At 40.4% G+C, this 22243-nt stretch overlaps 1 protein-coding gene across 1 annotated transcript in view; it reads right to left on the minus strand.

Annotated features, from left to right (window-relative positions):
• Window positions 1–22025, minus strand: part of LOC136883307 (H2.0-like homeobox protein) — a 71832-nt gene extending 49807 nt beyond the window's left edge. The window contains exons 1-2 of the mRNA XM_067155542.2: window positions 21661–22025; window positions 1841–2041 (exon numbers count right to left, since the gene is read on the minus strand). Of these exons, the coding sequence (XP_067011643.1) occupies window positions 1841–2041; window positions 21661–21820 (361 nt within the window). The 5' untranslated portion in view covers window positions 21821–22025. The remainder of the gene's footprint in view (window positions 1–1840; window positions 2042–21660) is intronic.
• Between the last annotated feature and the right edge of the window lie 218 nt (window positions 22026–22243).

Here is a 22243-nt window from a genome sequence, read left to right on the forward strand (position 1 = left end):
CGTAGTATGCAGCATAAGTTCAATACAACGGGATTAAGTAGACAATTATACCGTAGTAGAATCTACTGTGTAATTTTTTTTTCTCCTGGTGATGAAATGTGATATTGTTACCGCTGAAAATCGCTAAAAGAAGTTCGAAAATCCGTCAAAAATCCGCTGTCCGCTAAATGGAAAATTTATCCGCTGTTCCATTTAAAAATCCGCCAAATTTGGCGGAAAATCCGCTGAGTTGGCAACACTGACCGTGTCAATAGAAACAAAATACGCACTCAAGCTGACACTCAAAATGACTGTACGTACAAGTTAGGCACAGTACCTTGAAAAGGTATATACGTATATACATCATGCCAAAGAAAATCAAAGGGATTTGGCGAGACAATTGTCTTTAAAACGAATAAACATCTCATTATAGCTGATGAAAGAAATTGCTAGACTCGAAGGTCTACAAATTGCCCAATAGTAGAGATAATGCAAGGAGGTAGAAAACAAGCAACAGAGAAATAAATTAAAATAATATATTTGCCATAACATGGCATATTCAGCGTTATCTAATGGCGAGAAGAGAAACTATTTTATGAGGTAATCTTCCAGTCCAAAGAAAAGAAGAAGATATCAGAACCACAAGAAGTAGTGGCATGAAATATACATGCAAAAGCAGAAATGTTTCGATCTTGATACTTCTTTTCTTGACTTCCAATAGTTTCTCCATCGTTTCTCTTTGCTGTTTCCTCCTTTTTTTGTCCAGAAGTTATTATTATCTTTCCTCTTCTAATTTTCCTGGAAAACCTTGACATTTTGTATCGGTCTTCTAAGAGTTGTTCTGCCTTGTATTATATCTTCTGTTATTTCAATCTCTGCCATATATTTGTTTTAGCCCTTGAATCCACTGGTTGCCATTATTGCTTTTGTAAAAATGTTTAAACACTCGTTATGTCAATCTGCTGTTATCCATGGTCATTAATAGGAATATTAACCTAATTATTTACGATTTTTAAAAAATATTTATCGATTTTTGGTTGAGTGAAAATATATTGAACCTATATACTACAAAAGTTTACTAAAAACAGCTTGCCCATTCTACTGGACCGATTTGCTTCATTTTTGTTTCTTTCTCTCCGGAATTACCTGTCGGTGAATCATCAAGCATTGATAGGTCAATAAGTTCAGTCAACTTGAGCAATCCTAAGATCAAATCATTAAATGATACTTCCAATGATTTTAGGCGAAGGCTTACCCTAGCCCGCAATACATTCTGTACGTTAGTGGGTTGCGCACAGTTAATGAGCAATACTTTTATGTACAGATATCTGTGAAGGTAAACGATTATACATGACGGTGACTATAAGCCAACCTGCAATTTCAACCAAACTTCGTACACGTATGACTTAAGGAGAAAAATATAAGGGCGTAAAACACACTAAGCTCCCCTAGGGCAGGAGAGGAGAGGGAGTGACTTGTTTAATTTAATTTTAATTACCTGCCTAGAACATTATTAGTATTTCATAAACCATTGGTCAGTAGTTAAAAATTAATATTTCAAGAATCGTAAGGTCTACAAGGCTGTGGTTTGATTTAAATTCTAGTGGAAACCTCATTGGCTGGTTAGGAATTCTCTACTATGGATTGGTAGCCCTGTGAGGAGCGAAGAAGGTGCAGAACTGCACAAAACAACACGCGCATTGTTACCTTTCTTGCGATAAAGACGCTCCTACTGAAGTCACAGTTTTACTTGGGCAACCTTTATATGAAAACATAAACTCACATTTTGATTAATTGTTCCTCATGTTAGGTACTGTACCTTGGATACTCCGCATTATAGTGTAACATATAATGTACTCACCATTCGTGTAGGGCCGCAGCGGCCGAGGACTGTGCAGAGTGCCGAAGTAGTTGTGGTAAGAAGGACTGAAGAGGCCGCTGGCGGAAGAAGAGTCTCGACTAAGAGGGTCGCTACTGCTGAGTCGACAACACCGGAGTAGCGAGCTCACACACTCAGAGCACGGCACTGCTGGTGGCGGAGGTGTCGAGGTGGTCACCGACTCTAAAAAGAGAGAAAGAGGAATTACCACTGAACTAAACATTTTGAGCAAAGAAACAGCTTTTGCAAAATATATTCATCAAGAAATGTTCCAGTACTTCGCCAGTAAGAAATAAAATCATAGGCCTATATCTATATAAACAAAATGCTATTTTTATTTTTATCTGTAATTTGATCAGAATTAAAAATAGTAATCAGTATTTGTGTGTCAGTCGTGTCCAGAATTAGGAGGAAATGTGAGTTGTTTATGAATCTTCACAACGTTTTCTGCCTACTTGTTTGACATCACGCTAACACATCTTACGTTTTCGGCGACGAAAAGATGGGAAAGGGCTAGGATTGGGAAGGTAGCGGCCATGGCGTTATTTAAAGTTCAGCCCCAGCATTTTCTGGTGTGACAGTGGGAGACTATGGAAAACCTTATTCAGGGTTGCCGACGCTGGGATTCGAACCCACTATCTCACGAATGCAAGCTCACAGAAGCGCGCCGTTAATCGCACGGCCGTGCGGCTCCATGGCTAAATGGTTAGCGTGCTGGCCTTTGGTCACAGGGGTGCAGGGTTCGATTCTCGTCAGGGTCGGGAATTTTAACCATCATTGGTTAATTTCGCTGGCACGAGGGCTGGGTGTATGTGTCATCTTCGCCATCATTTCATCCTCACCACGACGCGCAGGTCGCCTAAGGGCATCAAAAGACCTGCACCCGGCGAACCGAACATGTCCTCGGACATTCCCGGCACTAAAAGCCATGCGCCATTATTTCATTTTTTATCGCGTGGCCAAATTGCTCCGTCCTTCACGATGTATGTACATATGTATTAGACTATTATTATTATTATTATTATTATTATTATTATTATTATTATTATTATTATTATTATTATTATTAAAATCAAACAATCGTATCAGCACACAATTGTTCAGTTCAAAACCGGTTTTCCAACACTAAGGTCCATCATCAGCGATTAAAACTTATTTAAAACTTACTAATCCACTAAGGTGTGTCGTCAAGATAAAATGGAGCTCAGATTAAAGGAAATACAATTGCATGTTGCTCTGTTATGATTAGTTAGACATTTTAAGAAACAAAATTAGTGTTGAAGCCCCTAGGATACATATATTTAAACAAGGAGATTCGATAAAGAATTTTCTAATACGTTGCCAAATTTTGACAATGCATAAACTAGTTTTCATTAAGTATGGCTACGAAAGGTATCAAAATGAATAATTCCCCAGGCCTCCCCAGTTTAATATGACCGGAATCGAAAGAAAACAAAAGTTGAGCAAGGGAGGTGGATGGAAAAAATGAACATAAGGAGCCTGCCACAAATAAGTGTAAGAAATGTCAGACTCAACCCATGCTCCTAAGATGGGAGACCCTGAGGAATCAACCCGTTAAGCCCCCTCTTTGGACAAAAATGGTATACTATTGATATACGAGGGACCAGCCAGAAATAACCGGAATAACATTGCCGTGAGCGAAGCCACGGCCGACTGGATCCCTCGCTGCTAGAGCGACGCATCAAGTCGGCCGTGGCGAAGTTTGTGCAGTGCGCATTTCTGCCGCTAGGCGTGAATAGCGCAATTCATTGGCAGTTCAGTGGTACCTTTGTTGCCGACCCTGCTTGTTCTGTATATCTGCAGTGATTGTTTCTGCTAGCGCTGTTTTGTTCCTGTTTCGTTTCTTATGATGGCAAGTTTAAATGAACAACGTGCAAACCTTATATTGGGAAAATTTAAGAAGATTGCGCAACAGTGATCGTCAAAAAGGACCCGATTTGTGGCAGACAGGAGACTGGTTCGTCCACCACGACAACGCACCTGCACACACACCCATCTCTGTTAGAAAGTTTTTGGCTAAAAATGGCATGGTTGCGCTGCCCCACGCCTGACCTGGTTCCGTGCGAGTTTTTCTTATTTCCACGCATGAAAAGGGGCATGAAAGGACACCTATTTGACAACATTGAAGATGTCAAGAAAAAAAATGAGGGAGGAGATGTCAACCATTTCTAAAGATGACTACAAATAATGTTTCGAACAGTAGAAGCACCGGTGGGACAAATCTATTAGTTGTAATGAAGAGTATTTTGAAGGGGATAAGGTTGTTTTGTAAAAAATTGAAAATATATAGCTTTTAAAAAATAATTCCTTTTTTAATACATGCATTCATACACTAAATATATACCTAGTAGAGTGATTAAGTTCGTGCAGTCAGTGGCGAAGCGTGAACTAAGTAAGGGGGTAGACAGAGATTTCTTTTATTTAAACTGTTTTAATCATATTATTATATGGAATTTTGTTTTCGACGCATACATCTGTATTCAGTATTATATTAATGACTCTGAAAATAAGACAAACATTATAACAACCTATAACCCTACGTGCACTTGCTTTATTTTTAAATATAGACGAAATAGGCCGCGGAGTTGTCAAAAAACATACTTTTAGAATAAAAATAGCAATATATTTCATTGTTATGTAGATTTAATAAGAGAAATAAGAAATAAATAGTTGTTCGTACAAATCACCTTAAACAATATTCTTGTAAATGAGTTTAATCCGCCTGTCCCTCATTTCGACAAATATATCTATTACTCTCGTTTTGAAGTCAGGCGTCTTGCTAAGATTCCACAAAAATTTCTTCTCTATAGCTAGAGTTCCCAAGTTAGAGAGTCTCTGGTTGGTCATCCAATTCCTTAAATACGTTTTAATTCATTTGAATGCACTCATAGCGCGTTCACTAGAAACTGACTTTAACGGAATATACAGCATCAAGTTAAGCAATTTATTTCCGTATGCGTACTCTGGAGTACCTTATTAAGACTGGAAGCCAATAGTTATTGGGGTTATAATACCGCAACTAATATTGGCGGGCAAGAAAATGCACGTACTTGAAGGGTTTTGATGCTGTCATTAATTTACTAGGTGTAAGTTTACTATACTTTGTATTTAAATATTATTAATTTATTTTTAGACGTGTCTTATAATAAAGTAATTCAAATTAATAACATTAAAAGCATGTCTAAGATGGTAGCCAATAAGAGCACCTTTATAAGAGAGATCCAAATACTAGCCAATGGGAGCAAGAAGAGACGCTGGTAAGTCTGTCTACTGGGTGGAGACATCTCGCTATAGGAAAGTCCTCGTTCCACAGTCAGCACCTACAGATAGCGTTAGTGTTGCTCTATCTGAAAGCTTTGAAAATCAAAGGGAAAATACACAGAATGGACAGCTTCTACTTTCGTCTACGTGCTTCGTGTAACTGAGCGAAGTGAGACGAAAATAAGTAAAGCGGGGAATACAATAATGTCACGAATCTGGAAATACTTAATGTTCTAAAAAGTAATTGAATTAACTAGACAATTTTTTTTTTCACAAAATGTTAAGGGTACACGCTGTCTCCCCTGACGCTTCGCCCCTGCGTGCAGTATAGCGGAGAGTTTGCACAGCAGGATGTTGTCGTGACAGTTCTTCGCCAGTCCCAGCAAGAGACACAGTTCCGTACATACAGTATACGCAGAACTACGGTCTCTGTTGTGAAGGATAATTGAATGTCAGCGGCAAAACTTGAGAATGTCCTAGTTTGAGCAACGGGCAAATTTCAAGTTCACTCAACTCTTGATTAACCGGAAAAATTTAGAGCTAAGGCTTCGCGGATAAGTAAAATCGCAGTTAACCAGTAGAAAGTTAAAAAACCCATAAAAAACAGGCGTGCTGAAAGTACAGTTAAAATTATAACACGTGATACAACTGTAGGTAAAACTAGCACTTAGCACGAATAATAAATGGAAAAGTAAACAGTACTTTTCTTTGAAACTAATACGGCAAATAAAAAACCTCCAGACTACGTAACTTAAATGTTTTTGAAAATAATCAGCCATGGTCTTCTGCTTTTGTATCGAGAAACACTTTTTCTTTATTTTGCTTCTCAAGTTTCTCAAAACAAGTTTTTCGGTGATGAGAGCATCATTCTCCTTACACTCGTGCATTTTTAAAGTTTTTGATATCGCGGTTAAGCCGCACCGCGGTTGATCCGATTACGGTAAATCGAGAGTTGAGTGTACTGCCAAAAATTAGGCAAATCCACTAGCGAAACATCAAGTGGAGATCGTCCGGATCACCAGGACGGGGAAAAGACGCCAAAGGATAGGTCAAAAGACTATGTGAATCTTGAATTGTTAGCGGCAGTTCACGAACATACTGACTGTAGTACGCACATTGGTGTACACTGTGTTGCATACATTGTAAGCGTCAGTACACGAACTTAGTGACTGAAGTAGCATGTCCCCAACCAAAGGGACAGAAAAGGCGATTGTTGTGGTAATTATTGGTTGGAGAGGAAATTCAACTAGTTAATCATCCCCTGCGAACTCTGATTATATGAAGGGAAATGAAGAGCCTTAATTCTCCGATGAGTGAAGTTATCGGCAAAAGGACATGATGGGCCAGAAAGGGCTGAAAAGAAAAGTCTCTCCGGGTCTTGCAAACCTAATACATTCGGTGGCAGAAGAGGACAACGTTATTAAATAAGGCAGGTCGGATAGGAAAGATGATCATGGGGAGACTGGCACGCGTAAGTGGAAACAACACCGGACTCAGCTAGGGGCCCTATAATCACCAGCCCACAGTCCCAAGTTGAGAGCCCGTAAAGATTCATCAGTTTATCCGAAACCGCTGTAACCATGGCAACCAATGTTCGCCTATGTATACTCTGTCAGTAGCTTCACCTTCTCCTCACTGTGGGCTCTCTTCCTGTAATTAAAAACTTGAGAAAATCTCGTATCATGTGAATTCTATTCTACCCCGCAGTCCAGAATTAAAAACCTGGAACTGGCCGGGAAAATAACCCAGGGCCTTAGCACAATAGACAGGCACGCTACCTCTACACCACAGGGCTGACAAATAATAATAATAGTATTAATATTAATAATAATAATAATAATAATAATAATAATAATAATAATAATAATAATAATAATAAAATTAGTTTTTCGAGGCCTGGGATGTCCTTCAATTTCTCTCAATTTATAAGCCTATCAATCTTTTGTGGGCACATTCATTTTTATGACTTAGCTGTAAGCCCTGCATGTCGTAAGAGGCTGCTATAAGGGGAACAACCAAAGAACCTGTACTCGCTCTCCCATTATTCTCTGCTTTTACGGGTAGCGGAGAAAATATACGACGGCGAAGTATTTTTAAAATGATCTCAAAATTTGTCGATCCATTTTAAATATGTTTTATAACTAATTTTAGTCTATGACTTATATATATTCATTATTAATTGTATTTTAGTTTTCAAACAAGGAGAGGAACTCCACAGATTTCTCCCAAATTGATTATGTATATTCAACAGTGGTAGTAATAAAATAAAGACTCCACTTAATGTAAGTTGCGTTTGAGAGGATCGTGTTGATGTAGCTCGTCAAGTGTAACAACAAACTCCGCGAGAGAACTAAATTTAAAATCCTACTGACTCTCTGCTGGTAGATGTCTTGTGTAATATATACAAATCCTCTTCTAATTGATCCTTCACATTAAAACCCTTTCTCCACAACTTGACACTACCAATATTGAAGGCGTCAGAGAACACTATTAGTGCGTATAAATGTAGGGCTAAAACTGGTTAGCTGAGCATTTGACTGCCAGGGAAATCATTAGTTCAAAAACAGGGAAGATCAAAGGATTGTTTAATTGCTCGGACGGGCAGTTCACCTATCAATCAATCAATTACCACTGATCTGCTTTTAGGCCAATCGCCCGGGTTGTATATTTAGTATTTCCTTAAATAATTTCAAAGAAATTGGAAATTTATTGAACATCTCCCTTGGTAAATTATTCCAATCTTTAACTCTCCTTCCTATAAAAGAATATTTGCCCCAATTCGCTCTCTTGAATTCCAACTTTATCTTCATATTGTGATCTTGTCTAATTTTAAAAACACCACTCAAATTAATTCGTCTACTAATGTCATTCCATGCCGTCTCTCCACTGTCAGCTCGGAACATACCACGTAGTCGAGCAGGTCGTCTCCTTTCTCCCAAGTCTTTCCAGTCCAGACTGTGCATCATTTTCGTAAGCTTTTTATTTTTTCGGAAATTGCGCAGAACAAATTGAGCTGCTTTTCTTTGGATCTCTTCAAGTTCTCAAATTAAGTAATCCTGAGGGTCCCATACACTGGAAATATACTCTAGTTTGGGGGTCTTACCAGAGACATATATGCCCTCTATTTTACATTCTTACTCCCACCCCTAAATACCCTTTATTTCCAATCATATTTATGTGATTACCTCAATGAAGATATTTCCTTATGTTAACTCATAGGTACTTGCAATGATTCTCATAAGGAACTTCCACCCCATCAACGCAGTAATTCAAAATCAGAGGACTTTTCCTGACTTTTAACCCCGTTTATCTTCATACCATTGCCTGGTGGTCATCTCAGAACACTGCCCACGTCTTTTTGTGCAGGGCTGGGCTGAGTTGCTCAGACGGTTAAAGCGCTGACTTTCTGACCCCAACTTGGCAGGTTCGATCCTGGCTCAGTCGGGTGGTATATGAAGGTGCTTAAATGCCTCGGCGTCGTGTCGGTAGATTTTCTGGCACGTAAAAAGTACTCCTGAGGGACAAAATTCCGGCACTTCGGCGTCTCCGAAAACCGTCAAAAGTAGTTATAGGAACGTAAAAACAATAACATTATACATTATCTTTTTGCAGTGGATAGTAAGACAAAAATGGGCCATAGTAAGTGTTTGCAGATTCCCACCACGTACCGAAACATCCAAATCAAGGAAGTCTAAGTGTAACAACTTCTGATACACAACTTGTCCAAATAAGAGTGCAAAAAATGGAATATACAATAAAAAAATGTCCAGGTGCAACAAGTTCCCAACTCTCTTAATAACAAACCCCCATAACGCTATGACCGCTACTTAGTTAAGAGGCCTGCAGATTTTGAGGTATTATCTGGTTAGCGTGACGTAACCTCTGTGCCATTATTCCTTACTTTCTAGACTAGTTCAGATAGCTCCTCAATTGTTCCCACGTTGGCTGCGTGGACTACGTGCCAGTCCTCAGACCCTGATTTTAAAAAATCTCACCGAGTGAGAGGCTGGGCAGTTTGAGTCACATAGCTATCAGCTTGCATTCGGGAGACAGTGGGTTCGAACCCCACTTTCGGCAGCCCTGAAGATGGTCTTCCGTGGTTTCCCATTTTCACACTGTTAAATTTACAAAAATACAGGTTTTAAGCGTACAAGCTATGGTTTACAATTTATTGGATGGGCATGACAGTATTTCCATTTTAAAAAAAAGTAAAATTCCTGTTATTTATTGAGCAAAAAGTAATGTAATCACATAATTCTTTTGCACGGTCTTGTAGTGTTGTGTGACTTTCCCTGTTCACTGAATGTCTGAAAATAGTATTTAAAACTTATCAGGCGTCCGGTGACGAGAGAGTTTCATCACGAGTGAGGACATAGATATTTATAATCCAAGATTAAAGTACAACAACAATATAAATGCACCTGCCAAATAAACTTGTGAAAATTTGGATTATATAATTCCACCTTTACAATACTGCAAGTGTCTTTATTAAAAAGACTACATTAAATAACATTCATGATACATGTTTCGTCCTCTTATGGGACATCTTCAGTCACAAATACAAAACATTAAAAATAAGGCGAGGACACGTTGAATTGAGTAGATAAAAAGTCTTAGTATCATGTGACGCGGCGTGGTGGCGTCTTGTCAATCAATATTAAAATGGTGTGAAACATGAAGTCCAATAAAATCATAAGTTAAAAATGTTGTTCAAAACGTCGAATTGTCAATTGTAAAACACAGTAAGTGGCTGTGCGAATAAAATTATGTGCCTATTGTACAAAAACAGTGTTGAGGTGATGCCACATTACAACAGCTTCCTTGATTAGGAGGTGGAGTTATACTGGTGATACAAGTTGAAACTGATAGTGTATTGACAATAGGGGCCTCCTTGCCCGTCCTACATCGACCACCAGTGCTCAGCACTTGAGGTGGAGTGTGTTAGTATCAGGAGAGATCTTCAGTTGGGCAATCACATTAACGAGATTGTGAAGAAAGGATAGAGATCTCTTCACATGGTAAGATAAGGGTTGTTCTGCCCGAAGGCAGGTCCGAACCTCCGCAGAGGTATTCCTGAGCCGGAGTTTACGTGTGGTAGGGTGGCCAGTTCCTTTCCGCTCCTCCATTCCCTTATCCCCCCCCCCACCAACAGCGCGTGGCAACCCAACCAACTCCTGACCACGCCCAATGTTGCTTAACTTCGGAGATCTCACGGGATCTGGTGTTTCAACACGGCTACGGCCGTTGGCTCTTCACATGGTTATGAGAGTATTTAGGGGTTGTGGTAAGGATGTAAGGGAGAGGGCGTATAAATCTCTGGTAAGACCCCAATTAGAGTGTTGTTCCAGTGTATGAGATCCTCGCCACGGCTACTTGATATGAGAAGTGCATCAGATCCAAAGGGAAGCAGCACGATTTGTTCTGGGTGGTCTCCGACAAAGGAGTAGTGTTACGAAAATGTTGCAAAATTTGCGCTGGAAAGACTTGGGAGTAAGGAGACGAGCTGCTCGACTATGTGGTGTATTTCGAGCTGTCAGTGGAGATATGGCATGGAAGTAGAAGAATAAACTTGAGCGAAATTTTTGAAAAGTAGCAAGGATCATAATATGAAGATAAAGTTGGAATTTAAGAGAACAAATTGGGGAAAATACTGATTTATAAGACGAGGAGTAGGGGATTGGAATAATTTATCAAGGTAAATGTTCCATAAATTTGCAAGTTCTTCGAAATCGTCCAACAATCGATAGGGAATCATCCAGCTGGGCCACATCTCTAAATGTAGATTATTGAAGACTGATTGACGAACCTGTCTGTAGAGGAAGGGGGGAAAGTATATTGACTTCACCTAACATCTCGTACGTCTACAATGCTGATTAGGTTATACTTATATGTACAGGACTCTATTACAGGCTATTATTTTATCATTAAATACATATAAAGTACTTTTTAATGGATTGGTGCAAATGAAAATTTTCCAAATATCATTAGCATGCATTCATTTCTAATACACGTAAAGTTTATATCCACATACCACCTCTCTCTCGCCGCTGAACAGCACAGAGTAAGGGCGTATTCTGCCCGAAGTCAGGTCCTTCCTTTCCGCTCTTCCATTCCCTTACCACCCCCACCAACAGCGCATGGCAACCCATCCACTTCTTGACCATGCCCAATGTTGCTTAACTTCGGAGATCTCACGGGATCCGGTGTATCAACACGGCTACGGCCGTTGGCAACAGCGCAGAAAGGTGTACAAAATAGTCCGGACGACCACATGCTTATCTTTAAAGTGTCACCGACAATAATTTTTTTTATATTCTTGAACAGCACGAACCTTGCAGTAGGTATGGGAAAAGCGTTCCTGATAAAACGGTTTTGCGCTGCCTAAATCGCTAAAGATATCCACGAACTATATGAAAAAAAAAAACGGTAGAGCATAGGAAATTCTGCAATAAAGTGCAGGAAACCATTTGCAGTACATATCTTTTAACAGATCGCTCACATAAAAAGCTTTAATGCTTGTTATGATAATAAACCCTGCGGCTAAGTTCTATTTCGAAACAATCATCATCATCATCTGTTTACCCTCCAGGTTCGGCTTTTCCCTCGGACTTAGCGAGGGATCCCACCTCTACCGCCTCAAGGGCAGTGTCCTGGAGCTTCAGACTCTTGGTTGGGGGATACAACTAGGGAGTATGACCAGTACCTCGCCCAGGCGGCCTCACCTGCTGTGGTGATCAGGGGCCTTGTAGGGGAATGGGAAGATTGGAAGGGATAGGCAAGGATGAGGGAAGGAAGCGGCCGTGGCCTTAAGGTAGGTACCATCCCGGCATTCGCCTGGAGGTGAAGTGGGAAACCACGGAAAACCACTTCGAGGATGGCTGAGGTGGGAATCGAACCCGCCTCTACTCAGTTGACCTCCAGAGGCTGAGTGGACCCCGTTCCAGCCCTCGTACCACTTTTCAAATTTCGTGGCAGAGCCGGGAATCGAACCCGGGCCTCCGGGGGTGGCAGCTAATCACGCTAACCACTACACCACAGAGGCGGACTTTCGAAACAATAATAAGGAAAAAAAATCATTATTTCCATGCACGTGAAGGCGAGGACAGAAGGTAATACAGTAAAACTTCGTTTATCCAGTCCTCGTTGATCCGGATCAGATTTGTAGATATTTTAAAATTTAATGTTTACATCCGCCTCTGTGGTGTAGTGGTTAGTGTGATTAGCTGCCACCCCCGGAGGTCCGGGTTCATTCCGGGCTCTGCTACGAAATTTGAAAAGTGGTACGAGAGCTGGAACGGGGTCCACTCAGCCTCGGGAGGTCAACTGAGTAGACGTGGGTTCGATTCTCACCTCAGCCATCCTGGAAGTGGTTTTCCGTGGTTTCCCACTTCTCCTCCAGGCAAATGCCGGGATGGTAGCTAACTTAAGGCCACGGCCGCTTCCTTCCCTCTTCCTTGTCTATCCCTTCCAAACTTCCCATCCCTCCACAAAGCCCCTGTTCAGCATAGCAGGTGAGGTCGCCTCGGCGAGGTACTGGTCATTCTCCCCAGTTGTATCCCCGACCAAGTGTCTGAAACTCCAGGGTACTGCCCTCGAGGTGGTAGAGGTGGGATCCTCGCTGAGTCCGAGGGAAAAGCCGACCCTGGAGGGTAAACAGATTATGATGATGAATGTTTACATTAGATACTAATTTTTAACTATGATAGCAAGAACGTAACACTAATTACGCCAAATATTCGCTTTGTTTAGTGTGATTCAAAGCACAGTTCCTGGAATAAATTGTAACGGCATGCACATCTACAGCAGAGAGTGAGGAAGATGATGACGTGGATGAGGAGGGAGCGATCACAGCGGACGACACATGCAGATGACTAGAGCCCAGCACGGATGTGGATATCCGCTAAGTTAGTGTCTCGGTGGATACAAACTGTATGGCAGTGTGGATAATTTTGCTGATAATTTCGAAATAATGAAGTTTATTGATTTTCATTCAGATATGATCTTACTTTTACTTGTGGTTAGGCCACCCTTGACACTGGAATGGGAGAATGGTGATATAAAAAGAGCCTTGACACCAAAAAGTTGTAAATCTTCTGCCCTCAGTTAATGGAAGGAAGGAACAAAGTTCAATACGTCGGTTGTTGTCGCAAGAGAAAATCCCTCATAAACCTGCGACTGTAGGGGTTGTGGTGCCAGGTCTATTGTATTATGTTAACAGACCTATCCGTTTCGATACTTTTGTGTAGTATACTATAGTTAAATATTTACAATATTCGCCGATAGCCATTCGCGGATGCGGATAATAGTTTGTATATCCGAGCAGGGCTCTACAGATGACAAACATCATGGCCTACTCGCAGCATCAGTACGACACCGCTCCTGCTGAACTATTAGAGGTAAGCGTGGCCGTGCTTCATTCAAACATCACACGTGTTTGAAACAGACGACAGTGGACCAATTCTTTGTTAAGAAATTATATGATTTTATGTGATCAAGATTTTTATATTTTGAACATCTTATAAACAATACTATGTACACAATTTTGTTACAAAACATAGGGTTTTTTTTGGTCATAAACTGTAAGTCTGCTTATTTAAGGATTTTGTTTTGCTTATTATCCATATAAAGCGGTTTATCGATTTTCGATTGTCCAGATTTTTTTTCGTCACAGTTAATACATATAAAGGAGGTTTTACTGTACTGGAAAATAAAGAGTTTGGGTGTTGAAAATTCGCGTTAAGATTTGGAATATCAATCAGTTTACAATGCGGTATAATGGAGGAGTGGTACATTGTACAGTATGTTCAGATAATACCCCATTTCAGAAACTAGAGATTAGGGACGGGGTATTGTTTATTTCAATCGTTTCTTATGTTTTGATACATGCAGTTTACAAAAATGTAATATCGTACGCCATAGTTGAGAAACGTGCAGTTAAAACACAAGTATAGCGTGAAGAAAACATCATTAACCAGAAGTCAACACGTACAATGTTGCAGAAATTGAATAGAAAAATAATTGATGACGTGGGTGCAAGAATCAGGCTATAGAGATATAAACGCAAAAGCGCTATACTGGTGTCTCATATGGTGCAAGAAACGTACCACTCCAGGAGCTGTCTTGTTCCCCACTGAATTACCGTCGAAACCGTTTATAACGACTCCGAAGAGGCCACCAATTAACGGTCATTATGTCCGACTCGTTGGCTGAACTGTCAGCGTACTGGCCTTCGGTTCAGCGGGTCCCAGGTTCGATCCCCGGCCGGGCCGGGGATTTTAACCTTAATTGGTTAATTCCAATGTCACGGGGGCTGGGTGTATGTGTTGTCTTCATCATCATTTCATCCTCATCAAGACGCGCAGGTCGCCTACAGGAGTCACATAGAAAGACCTGCTCCTGGCGAGCCGAACCCGTCCTAGGATATCCCGGCTCTAAAAGCCATACGACGTTTCAACGGTCATTATAGGCGATAGTCGCACAAACCGGGCTTTTTTAATTGTTAAAAATGTTCTATCTCTAAGTTTTAGGCTGCATTATTACACTGTTATTACACCTCCGCGGATGTTCGGACCTGCCTTCGGGCAGAATACACCCTTACCTTACCATGGGCAGTAATCTGGGGGTGAACAAACTGGTTCACTTCGCTCCAGAAACTACGTCACTAACTAGTTCTTCACTAATTCACATCTACCGAGAAAATGGATGAGTGGTTTGGGTCACGTAACTACCAGCTTGCATTCGGGAGATGGTAGGTTCTAACATCGCTGTCTACAGCCCTGAAGATGGTTTTCCATGGTTTCCCATTGTCACACCAGGTAAATAAATAAATAAATAAATAAATAAATAAATAAATAAATAAATAAATTAGCCGTATGAATCCCCTAAGGGCTATGGCCTCCTGCAATGCAGGGACAGTGCTCAGTTTAGCTCATCAGGTGGGCAGGTCCTGAAGAGCATTATTATATTGGTTAATCTGTAGTTTTTCATGATAACGTATTACCGCATATTGTACACTTGTGTAGTCTCACTCCCGAGTGAATGCAATTGTGTTTTCTGGAACAACAATTCGCGAAAACGCACTGTTGCATTAATGACACGTGTACACTTTTATCCCAGGGAGGGTTCACGTTGTTTCTAGGTAAAAGCGTAAACTTGCACTCTTCGTTCTTGCATAGCTTCTTCTCCGAATGTTGTAGACGTTTCTTGTAATTTCTTGACCTTAACCTCCGTTTAAATTCTCCTGACATACATTGCAAGTGCATATCCTCCTTCCACTATGTGTTACGTGATGAGTTATCAAATCACTATTGCATGCAAACGTCTGTCTGACATTCGTCTTGCTATTCTCCCGAGTGCACAGAAGATGACCATCACGGTATCCTCTTCGTCGAAGCGTACAGTTGTATGTTGTATTCTTCGCCTCTGTCCTGAGAGCGTACTTCAACATATTTCACACTTGCTCGGCTTCTTTCCTCAGTGTATGCGAGGATGGTAATTTTATATTCACCACTTCATAAAAACCTCTTTTTATCAATTATACTGTATTATGCCGTAGTGATCAGAGAGGTGATCTCCAGGTCTCTTTGCGGAAGCGCACTGTTGCATATTTCACTGCTACACAATATCTATAATATGTGTCTTGATCGGCCTATGTTATCACAGGGCTTGAGCAAAGGTGTATCCCGTAAGGTCAGTGATCTCTGCACACAATTTTTCCCAGCTCTTTCCAGTCTTGCCTTATCTTTGCTGTTCTTGTCCATTGTTTTCCTCCCCATCTCGCAAACCAGTCTGCCCATCTAGTTCTTTGCCTTCCCACGTTCCGTCTTCCTTGTCTGGGATCCCACATTGTCATTTTGTAGGTCCATCGATTTTGCTCCAGTCTCGCTACGTGTCCTCCCCATTTCCACTTTAGCTGATCGGCTGTCGTCAGAGCGTCTTTCATGGCGGTTCTCCTTCGTATATCTTCGTTCCGTATTCTGTCTCTCAATGAGACCTGGAGTATTTTTCTTTCCATTTTGCGCTGGCATATCTGGATCATTTTCCTTTGTTTTAGTGTTAGCGCCCAGGTTTGGCACCCATATAGTAGGACTGGTATCACACATTTTTCTAGGACTTCAGCTTTAAGGGTGAGTTTCTGAGTCTTGTCCGTCAGTATGAACTTTAGAGACCAGAACCTCTTCCATGCTTGTCCTATTCGCCGTTTGACCTCTTTTTCTGAACAGTTTGAGAATGATATGTTCTGGCCAAGGTATACACATTCCTCTACGTATTCCAGTATTTCTCCGTTTACGCTAACTGGAGTTTCCAGTGCATTAGTCATCAATTTTGTTTTCCTTGGATTCATTGTCAGGCCTGCTTCTTTGCTGATGTTGTCTAATTCTATTATCATTTGTTCTAGCTCCGTTGCCGACTCTGCCACCAATACAATGTCGTCTGCAAATCGTAAGTGCGTTAGTCTTGCTCCATCTATTTTGATGCCGTACCTTAATTAAGGCCACGGCTGCTTCCTTCCCACTCCTAACCGTTTCCTATCCCATTGTCTCCATAAGACCTATCTGTGTCGGTACGACGTAAATCAAATTAAAAACAAAAGAGCAACAAAACTTAAATGTGAATTAAGAGTCAGATCATAATCGCCTTCCCCCTCTTCACTTTGCGGACCACTGTTCCATACAGTTTTTCGGAAATATAATAATTCATCATTGAGCGATAACAAGAGAACAGAGTCAGCCTTACGTCTCAGAAGGCTTCATCTAACCTCTGACAGCCGATTTCACTGTAGTAGCTCAAACTGGCACCTCATTCAGTTCCACACAGTGATCTCTTTACGTCACTCAAGCGACACAATCGCTTGGATTCGCAAAACCAGTTCAACGCGGGCGGACCTGCGGATAAAGGCCAGTAGATAGTAAAGCTAACGGTATAACAAGCAAGTGAAGGAAGCAGTTCTAATCATGTTTATCACAACACACTACACCACCAGCCACAACAGAACCACGCACTACTGATGAATACATCTCTCCAAATAGGATTGGCTTCAGGAAAGGCCATAAACTGGGTTTAAGGCAGGAAGAAGAACTTTTTTTTTTACAATTTCCTAGATAGGTTTTATGGCGACGGTGGGATAAGAAAAGGCTAGAAGTGGAAAGGAAGCGGCCGTGGCCTTAATTAAGGTACTGGTGTAAAAATGGGAAACTATCTTCAGGGCTGCCGGTAGTGGGGTTCGAACCCACTATCTTCCCGAAAGCAAGGTGATACCACAAACCGCTGAGCCACTTGCTCGGTAGACGCCCGGTCATGGCCATCCATGTTGCGGCCGAGTTCAGTTCCCTTTGATTGTCTACCACTGATCCCATAATTCCCCTTTTTCTTCGTAAGCCTACTCTATCACAAGTCTTCTCTGGATCGACGAAACTTCACCATAACTGTATACAGAGTGTAGCAGTAATGTGCGGCCAAACTTCACCATAACTGTATATAGAGTGTAGCAATAATGTGCGGCAAAACTTCACCATAACTGTATATAGAGTGTAGCAATAATGTGCGGCCAAACTTCGCCATAACTGTATATAGAGTGTAGCAGTAATGTGCGGCCAAACTTCACCATAACTGTATATAGAGTGTAGCAATAAGGTGCGGCCAAACTTCGCCATAACTGTATATAGAGTGTAGCAGTAATGTGCGGCCAAACTTCACCATAACTGTATATAGAGTGTAGCAATAAGGTGCGGCCAAACTTCGCCATAACTGTATATAGAGTGTAGCAGTAAGGTGCGGCCAAACTTCACCATAACTGTATATAGAGTGTAGCAGTAAGGTGCGGCCAAACTTCACCATAACTGTATATAGAGTGTAGCAATAAGGTGCGGCAAAACTTCACCATAACTGTATATAGAGTGTAGCAATAATGTGCGGCCAAACTTCACCATAACTGTATAAAGAGTGTACCAATAAGGTGCGGCCAAACTTCACCATAACTGTATATAGAGTGTAGCAGTAAGGTGCGGCCAAACTTCACCATAACTGTATATAGAGTGTAGCAATAAGGTGCGGCCAAACTTCACCATAACTGTATATAGAGTGTAGCAGTAAGGTGCGGCCAAACTTCACCATAACTGTATATAGAGTGTAGCAGTAAGGTGCGGCCAAACTTCACCATAACTGTATATAGAGTGTAGCAGTAAGGTGCGGCCAAACTTCACCATAACTGTATATAGAGTGTAGCAATAAGGTGCGGCCAAACTTCACCATAACTGTATATAGAGTGTAGCAGTAAGGTGCGGCCAAACTTCACCATAACTGTATATAGAGTGTAGCAGTAAGGTGCGGCCAAACTTCACCATAACTGTATATAGAGTGTAGCAATAATGTGCGGCCAAACTTCACCATAACTGTATATAGAGTGTAGCAATAAGGTGCGGCCAAACTTCACCATAACTGTATATAGAGTGTAGCAATAAGGTGCGGCCAAACTTCGCCATAACTGTATATAGAGTGTAGCAATAATGTGCGGCCAAACTTCGCCATAACTGTATATAGAGTGTAGCAATAATGTGCGGCCAAACTTCGCCATAACTGTATATAGAGTGTAGCAATAATGTGCGGCCAAACTTCACCATAACTGTATATAGAGTGTAGCAATAATGTGCGGCCAAACTACGCCATAACTGTATATAGAGTGTAGCAATAAGGTGCGGCCAAACTTCGCCATAACTGTATATAGAGTGTAGCAATAATGTGTGGCCAAACTACGCCATAACTGTATATAGAGTGTAGCAATAATGTGTGGCCAAACTTCGCCATAACTGTATATAGAGTGTAGCAGTAAGGTGCGGCCAAACTTCGCCATAACTGTATATAGAGTGTAGCAGTAAGGTGCGGCCAAACTTCGCCATAACTGTATATAGAGTGTAGAAATAATGTGCGGCCAAACTTTAAGGGCACATTCCTCACACGTAGAAGAAGGGGTCCAGAAACGCCATATTATCATGTTAGAACTAATATTTTACTGCTCTATGTAGTACAGTACATTAATCATGTGAAACACACAAGGACAGAACGTACCAGCGTTAGCGTTGATACATCTATCAACCCACCATCACATTGAATCCCGGATTATTGTGTATTTATTTATTTATTTATTTATTTATTTATTCGTTCATTGAGCTAAGCGCACTTTAAGGAGCTGTATACATTCGACGAATGCATTACATTCAAAATGTAAACTGTAAAAATATTCAACTGAAACTACTACAATAATAGAAACAAAAAGTAGAATAAAATTGAAAGACACTAAATTATAACCCAATTAATAACAAAAATAATGTTTACATGTTTAACTTAGTAATTTACAGATTTTTTACGTATTTTTTATAGACCAGGTAGGACTGAAACAATAATTTCCTTAGTTTAAATTTAAATTTATTATTTGTTGAAACATATTTTATTTCATGAGGTAGTTCGTTGTATATTTTAAACGAATCGTTCTTCAGACTCTTTGTTCCATAGGTTACTGTATCTGATTGACAGGTATAAATATTCGGATTTTTACGGGTGCCATGTTGATGTATATCTATTATATTATATGTTAAGCAACAAATCAAGAAATATATTATATATTAGTGGAACAATAGCTGGACTTCTAGCTTGAAAGGATCTCTTACAAGAGAATTATTCTTCCCCGAAGTTACATATCGACTTCAGAGTAAAGTATTCGTGCCTAACTTTGTCCTCACGCAATGTCTATCGGAACATGGCAGATTTAAATCTTACCTTGAGCGATTTAAAATCCAAATTACAGATGGATATTTATGCTTTTGTGGTTCAGCTCAAACAGTGGATCATCTACTTTTCTCCTGCCCCGTGTTTGGAAGGGGAAAAGACTTATATTTGAGTACCGCCTGAACAGGTGTGATCTTGTATTTTCTAAACCATTGCATGATATTTTCAAGGAGCCTTGTTGTTTTAAGGAATTCTTAACGTTCATTTTGCATATCATTAACAAAATGAACTCTTAATCTTCCGTTTTAAAATATTTTAAGATTATAAACTACAGCCCAAATATACTCCTGTGAAATAGGGCTTCATGCTGTAATGGATTTTCAATAATAATAATAATAATAATAATAATAATAATAATAATAATAATAATAATAATAATAATAATAATAATAATAATAATAATAATAATAATATATTGTTGTAGGGTAAGGTTGTTATGAATTTATTCTTAATATTTTTGAAAATATTAACAGCGGCATTGAACTTTATCTCTAATTCTAAAGGTATCTTAGTATGATCATAAAGAGCTTTATTTGATGTTAAATATGGTGCTCCTAACAAATTTCTAATAGCCCTATTCTGTAGGACTTTCAGCGGTTTCAAATCTGTTTTACACCTGTGATCGCAAATGATTTTTTTCTAGTTGTTTTACGTCGCACCGACACAGATGGGTCTTATGGCGACGATGGGACGGGGAAGGGCTAGGAGTGGGAAGGAAGAGGCCGTGGCCTTAATTAAGGTACAGCCCCAGCATTTGCCTGGTGTGAAAATGGGAAACCACGGAAAACCATTTTCAGTGCTGCCGACACTGGGATTCGAACCTACTATCTCCCGAATACTGGATACTGGCCGTACTTAAGCGACTGCAGCTATCGAAATTATAATCATATAAGTTATGTGAGAATGTATGAAATAATAATTCAAGGATCTCTGTCCAGAAACTGATAGAACTCCTTTGAGTCGCCTAAACACACAATAATTGCAGCAATCCTTTCACATAAACAAGAAATATGCTGTTTCCAACTTAAGTTATTATCTACCGTCAAGCCCAAGAAATTTATTTTGTTTACTTGCTGAGTAATATTGTTTCTAATTAGTACCTGGTTAGATATCGACATAGTCGCTCTAGAAATATCATAAATGCAGTCTTTTTGGTGTTTAGTATGCATGTATCAATGCTAACGGAGGGAATTTAGAACATTTGATGTGAGAAATCATGCATTTCCAGACCCAGGGTGATATAACAATATAATTTCTTCTTCTGTGTGTGAGTGGTGTGTTCTGAACATTTAGCCGTACTTTTTTTTTGCTAGTTGTTTTACGTCGCACCGACACAGATAGGTTTTATGGCGACGATGGGACAGGAAAGGGCTAGGAGTGGGAAGGAAGCGGCCGTGGCCTTAATTAAGGTACAGCCCCAGCATTTGCCTGGTGTGAAAATGGGAAACCACGGAAAACCATTTTCAGGGCTGCCGACAGTGGGGTTCGAACCTACTATCTCCCGAATACTGGATACTGGCCGCACTTAAGCGACTGCAGCTATCGAGCTCGGTACCGTACTTGTTACACCACGTATTATTCTTACTGTATTTCAATTACTTGAGACTGATTTGGCATCTCGTCCTGACAACCCCTGTGTGGTCTGAAATCTTACCGGTTTTCATTCATTTTACTCTCCACCATGATGATGAAATAAATCTTAACATATTATCACATTGGAAGTAAGACATGACTAATACCTGAATGTTGCGGATGATGGCGCCGACTAGAAGAGTAGATGTCTTCAGACAAAATCCTGTCCACCCCAAACTTAAGCTGCCTTGAAGTAGATGTTGTGCAGGTGACGCCCACCCCCGGACTGGAGGCGGCAGCTGGAGGCGAGGACGATGGACTACTCATTCTGTACAAACTTGACGTTAGCAAAGACACCACTACTGTTCTGTTGTGTTCTGTTCAGATATGTCACACTCGTAAGTCTCACTGCTATTGTCACAACACGATTATGGCGAATACGTTGAACCAAGACAATCTATCGCATAATGACGGCATTAAAAATACATTCAACAATTAAGTTTTAATTGTCAATAAGAGTCCCTTCGGCTGTTTTCCATTAAGTCATTGTGAGTGGCCAAATCATTATAAACATTCCTAAAGAAGATTGTATTTCATAGGGAATAAACAAAACCCAAGTTTGTACGCAATTTGTTTCCAGTTAGTGAGATAATTAGTGTAATATGTGAGCATGGAACGAATTATTTGCTTTCGTTATTTATTTTTCCGACAATCGAGGCGATGAACTTACAGACGCATATACCTTGTACA

This window comes from Anabrus simplex, chromosome 11, assembly GCF_040414725.1.
Source record: "Anabrus simplex isolate iqAnaSimp1 chromosome 11, ASM4041472v1, whole genome shotgun sequence".
Lineage (NCBI taxonomy): Eukaryota > Metazoa > Arthropoda > Insecta > Orthoptera > Tettigoniidae > Anabrus > Anabrus simplex.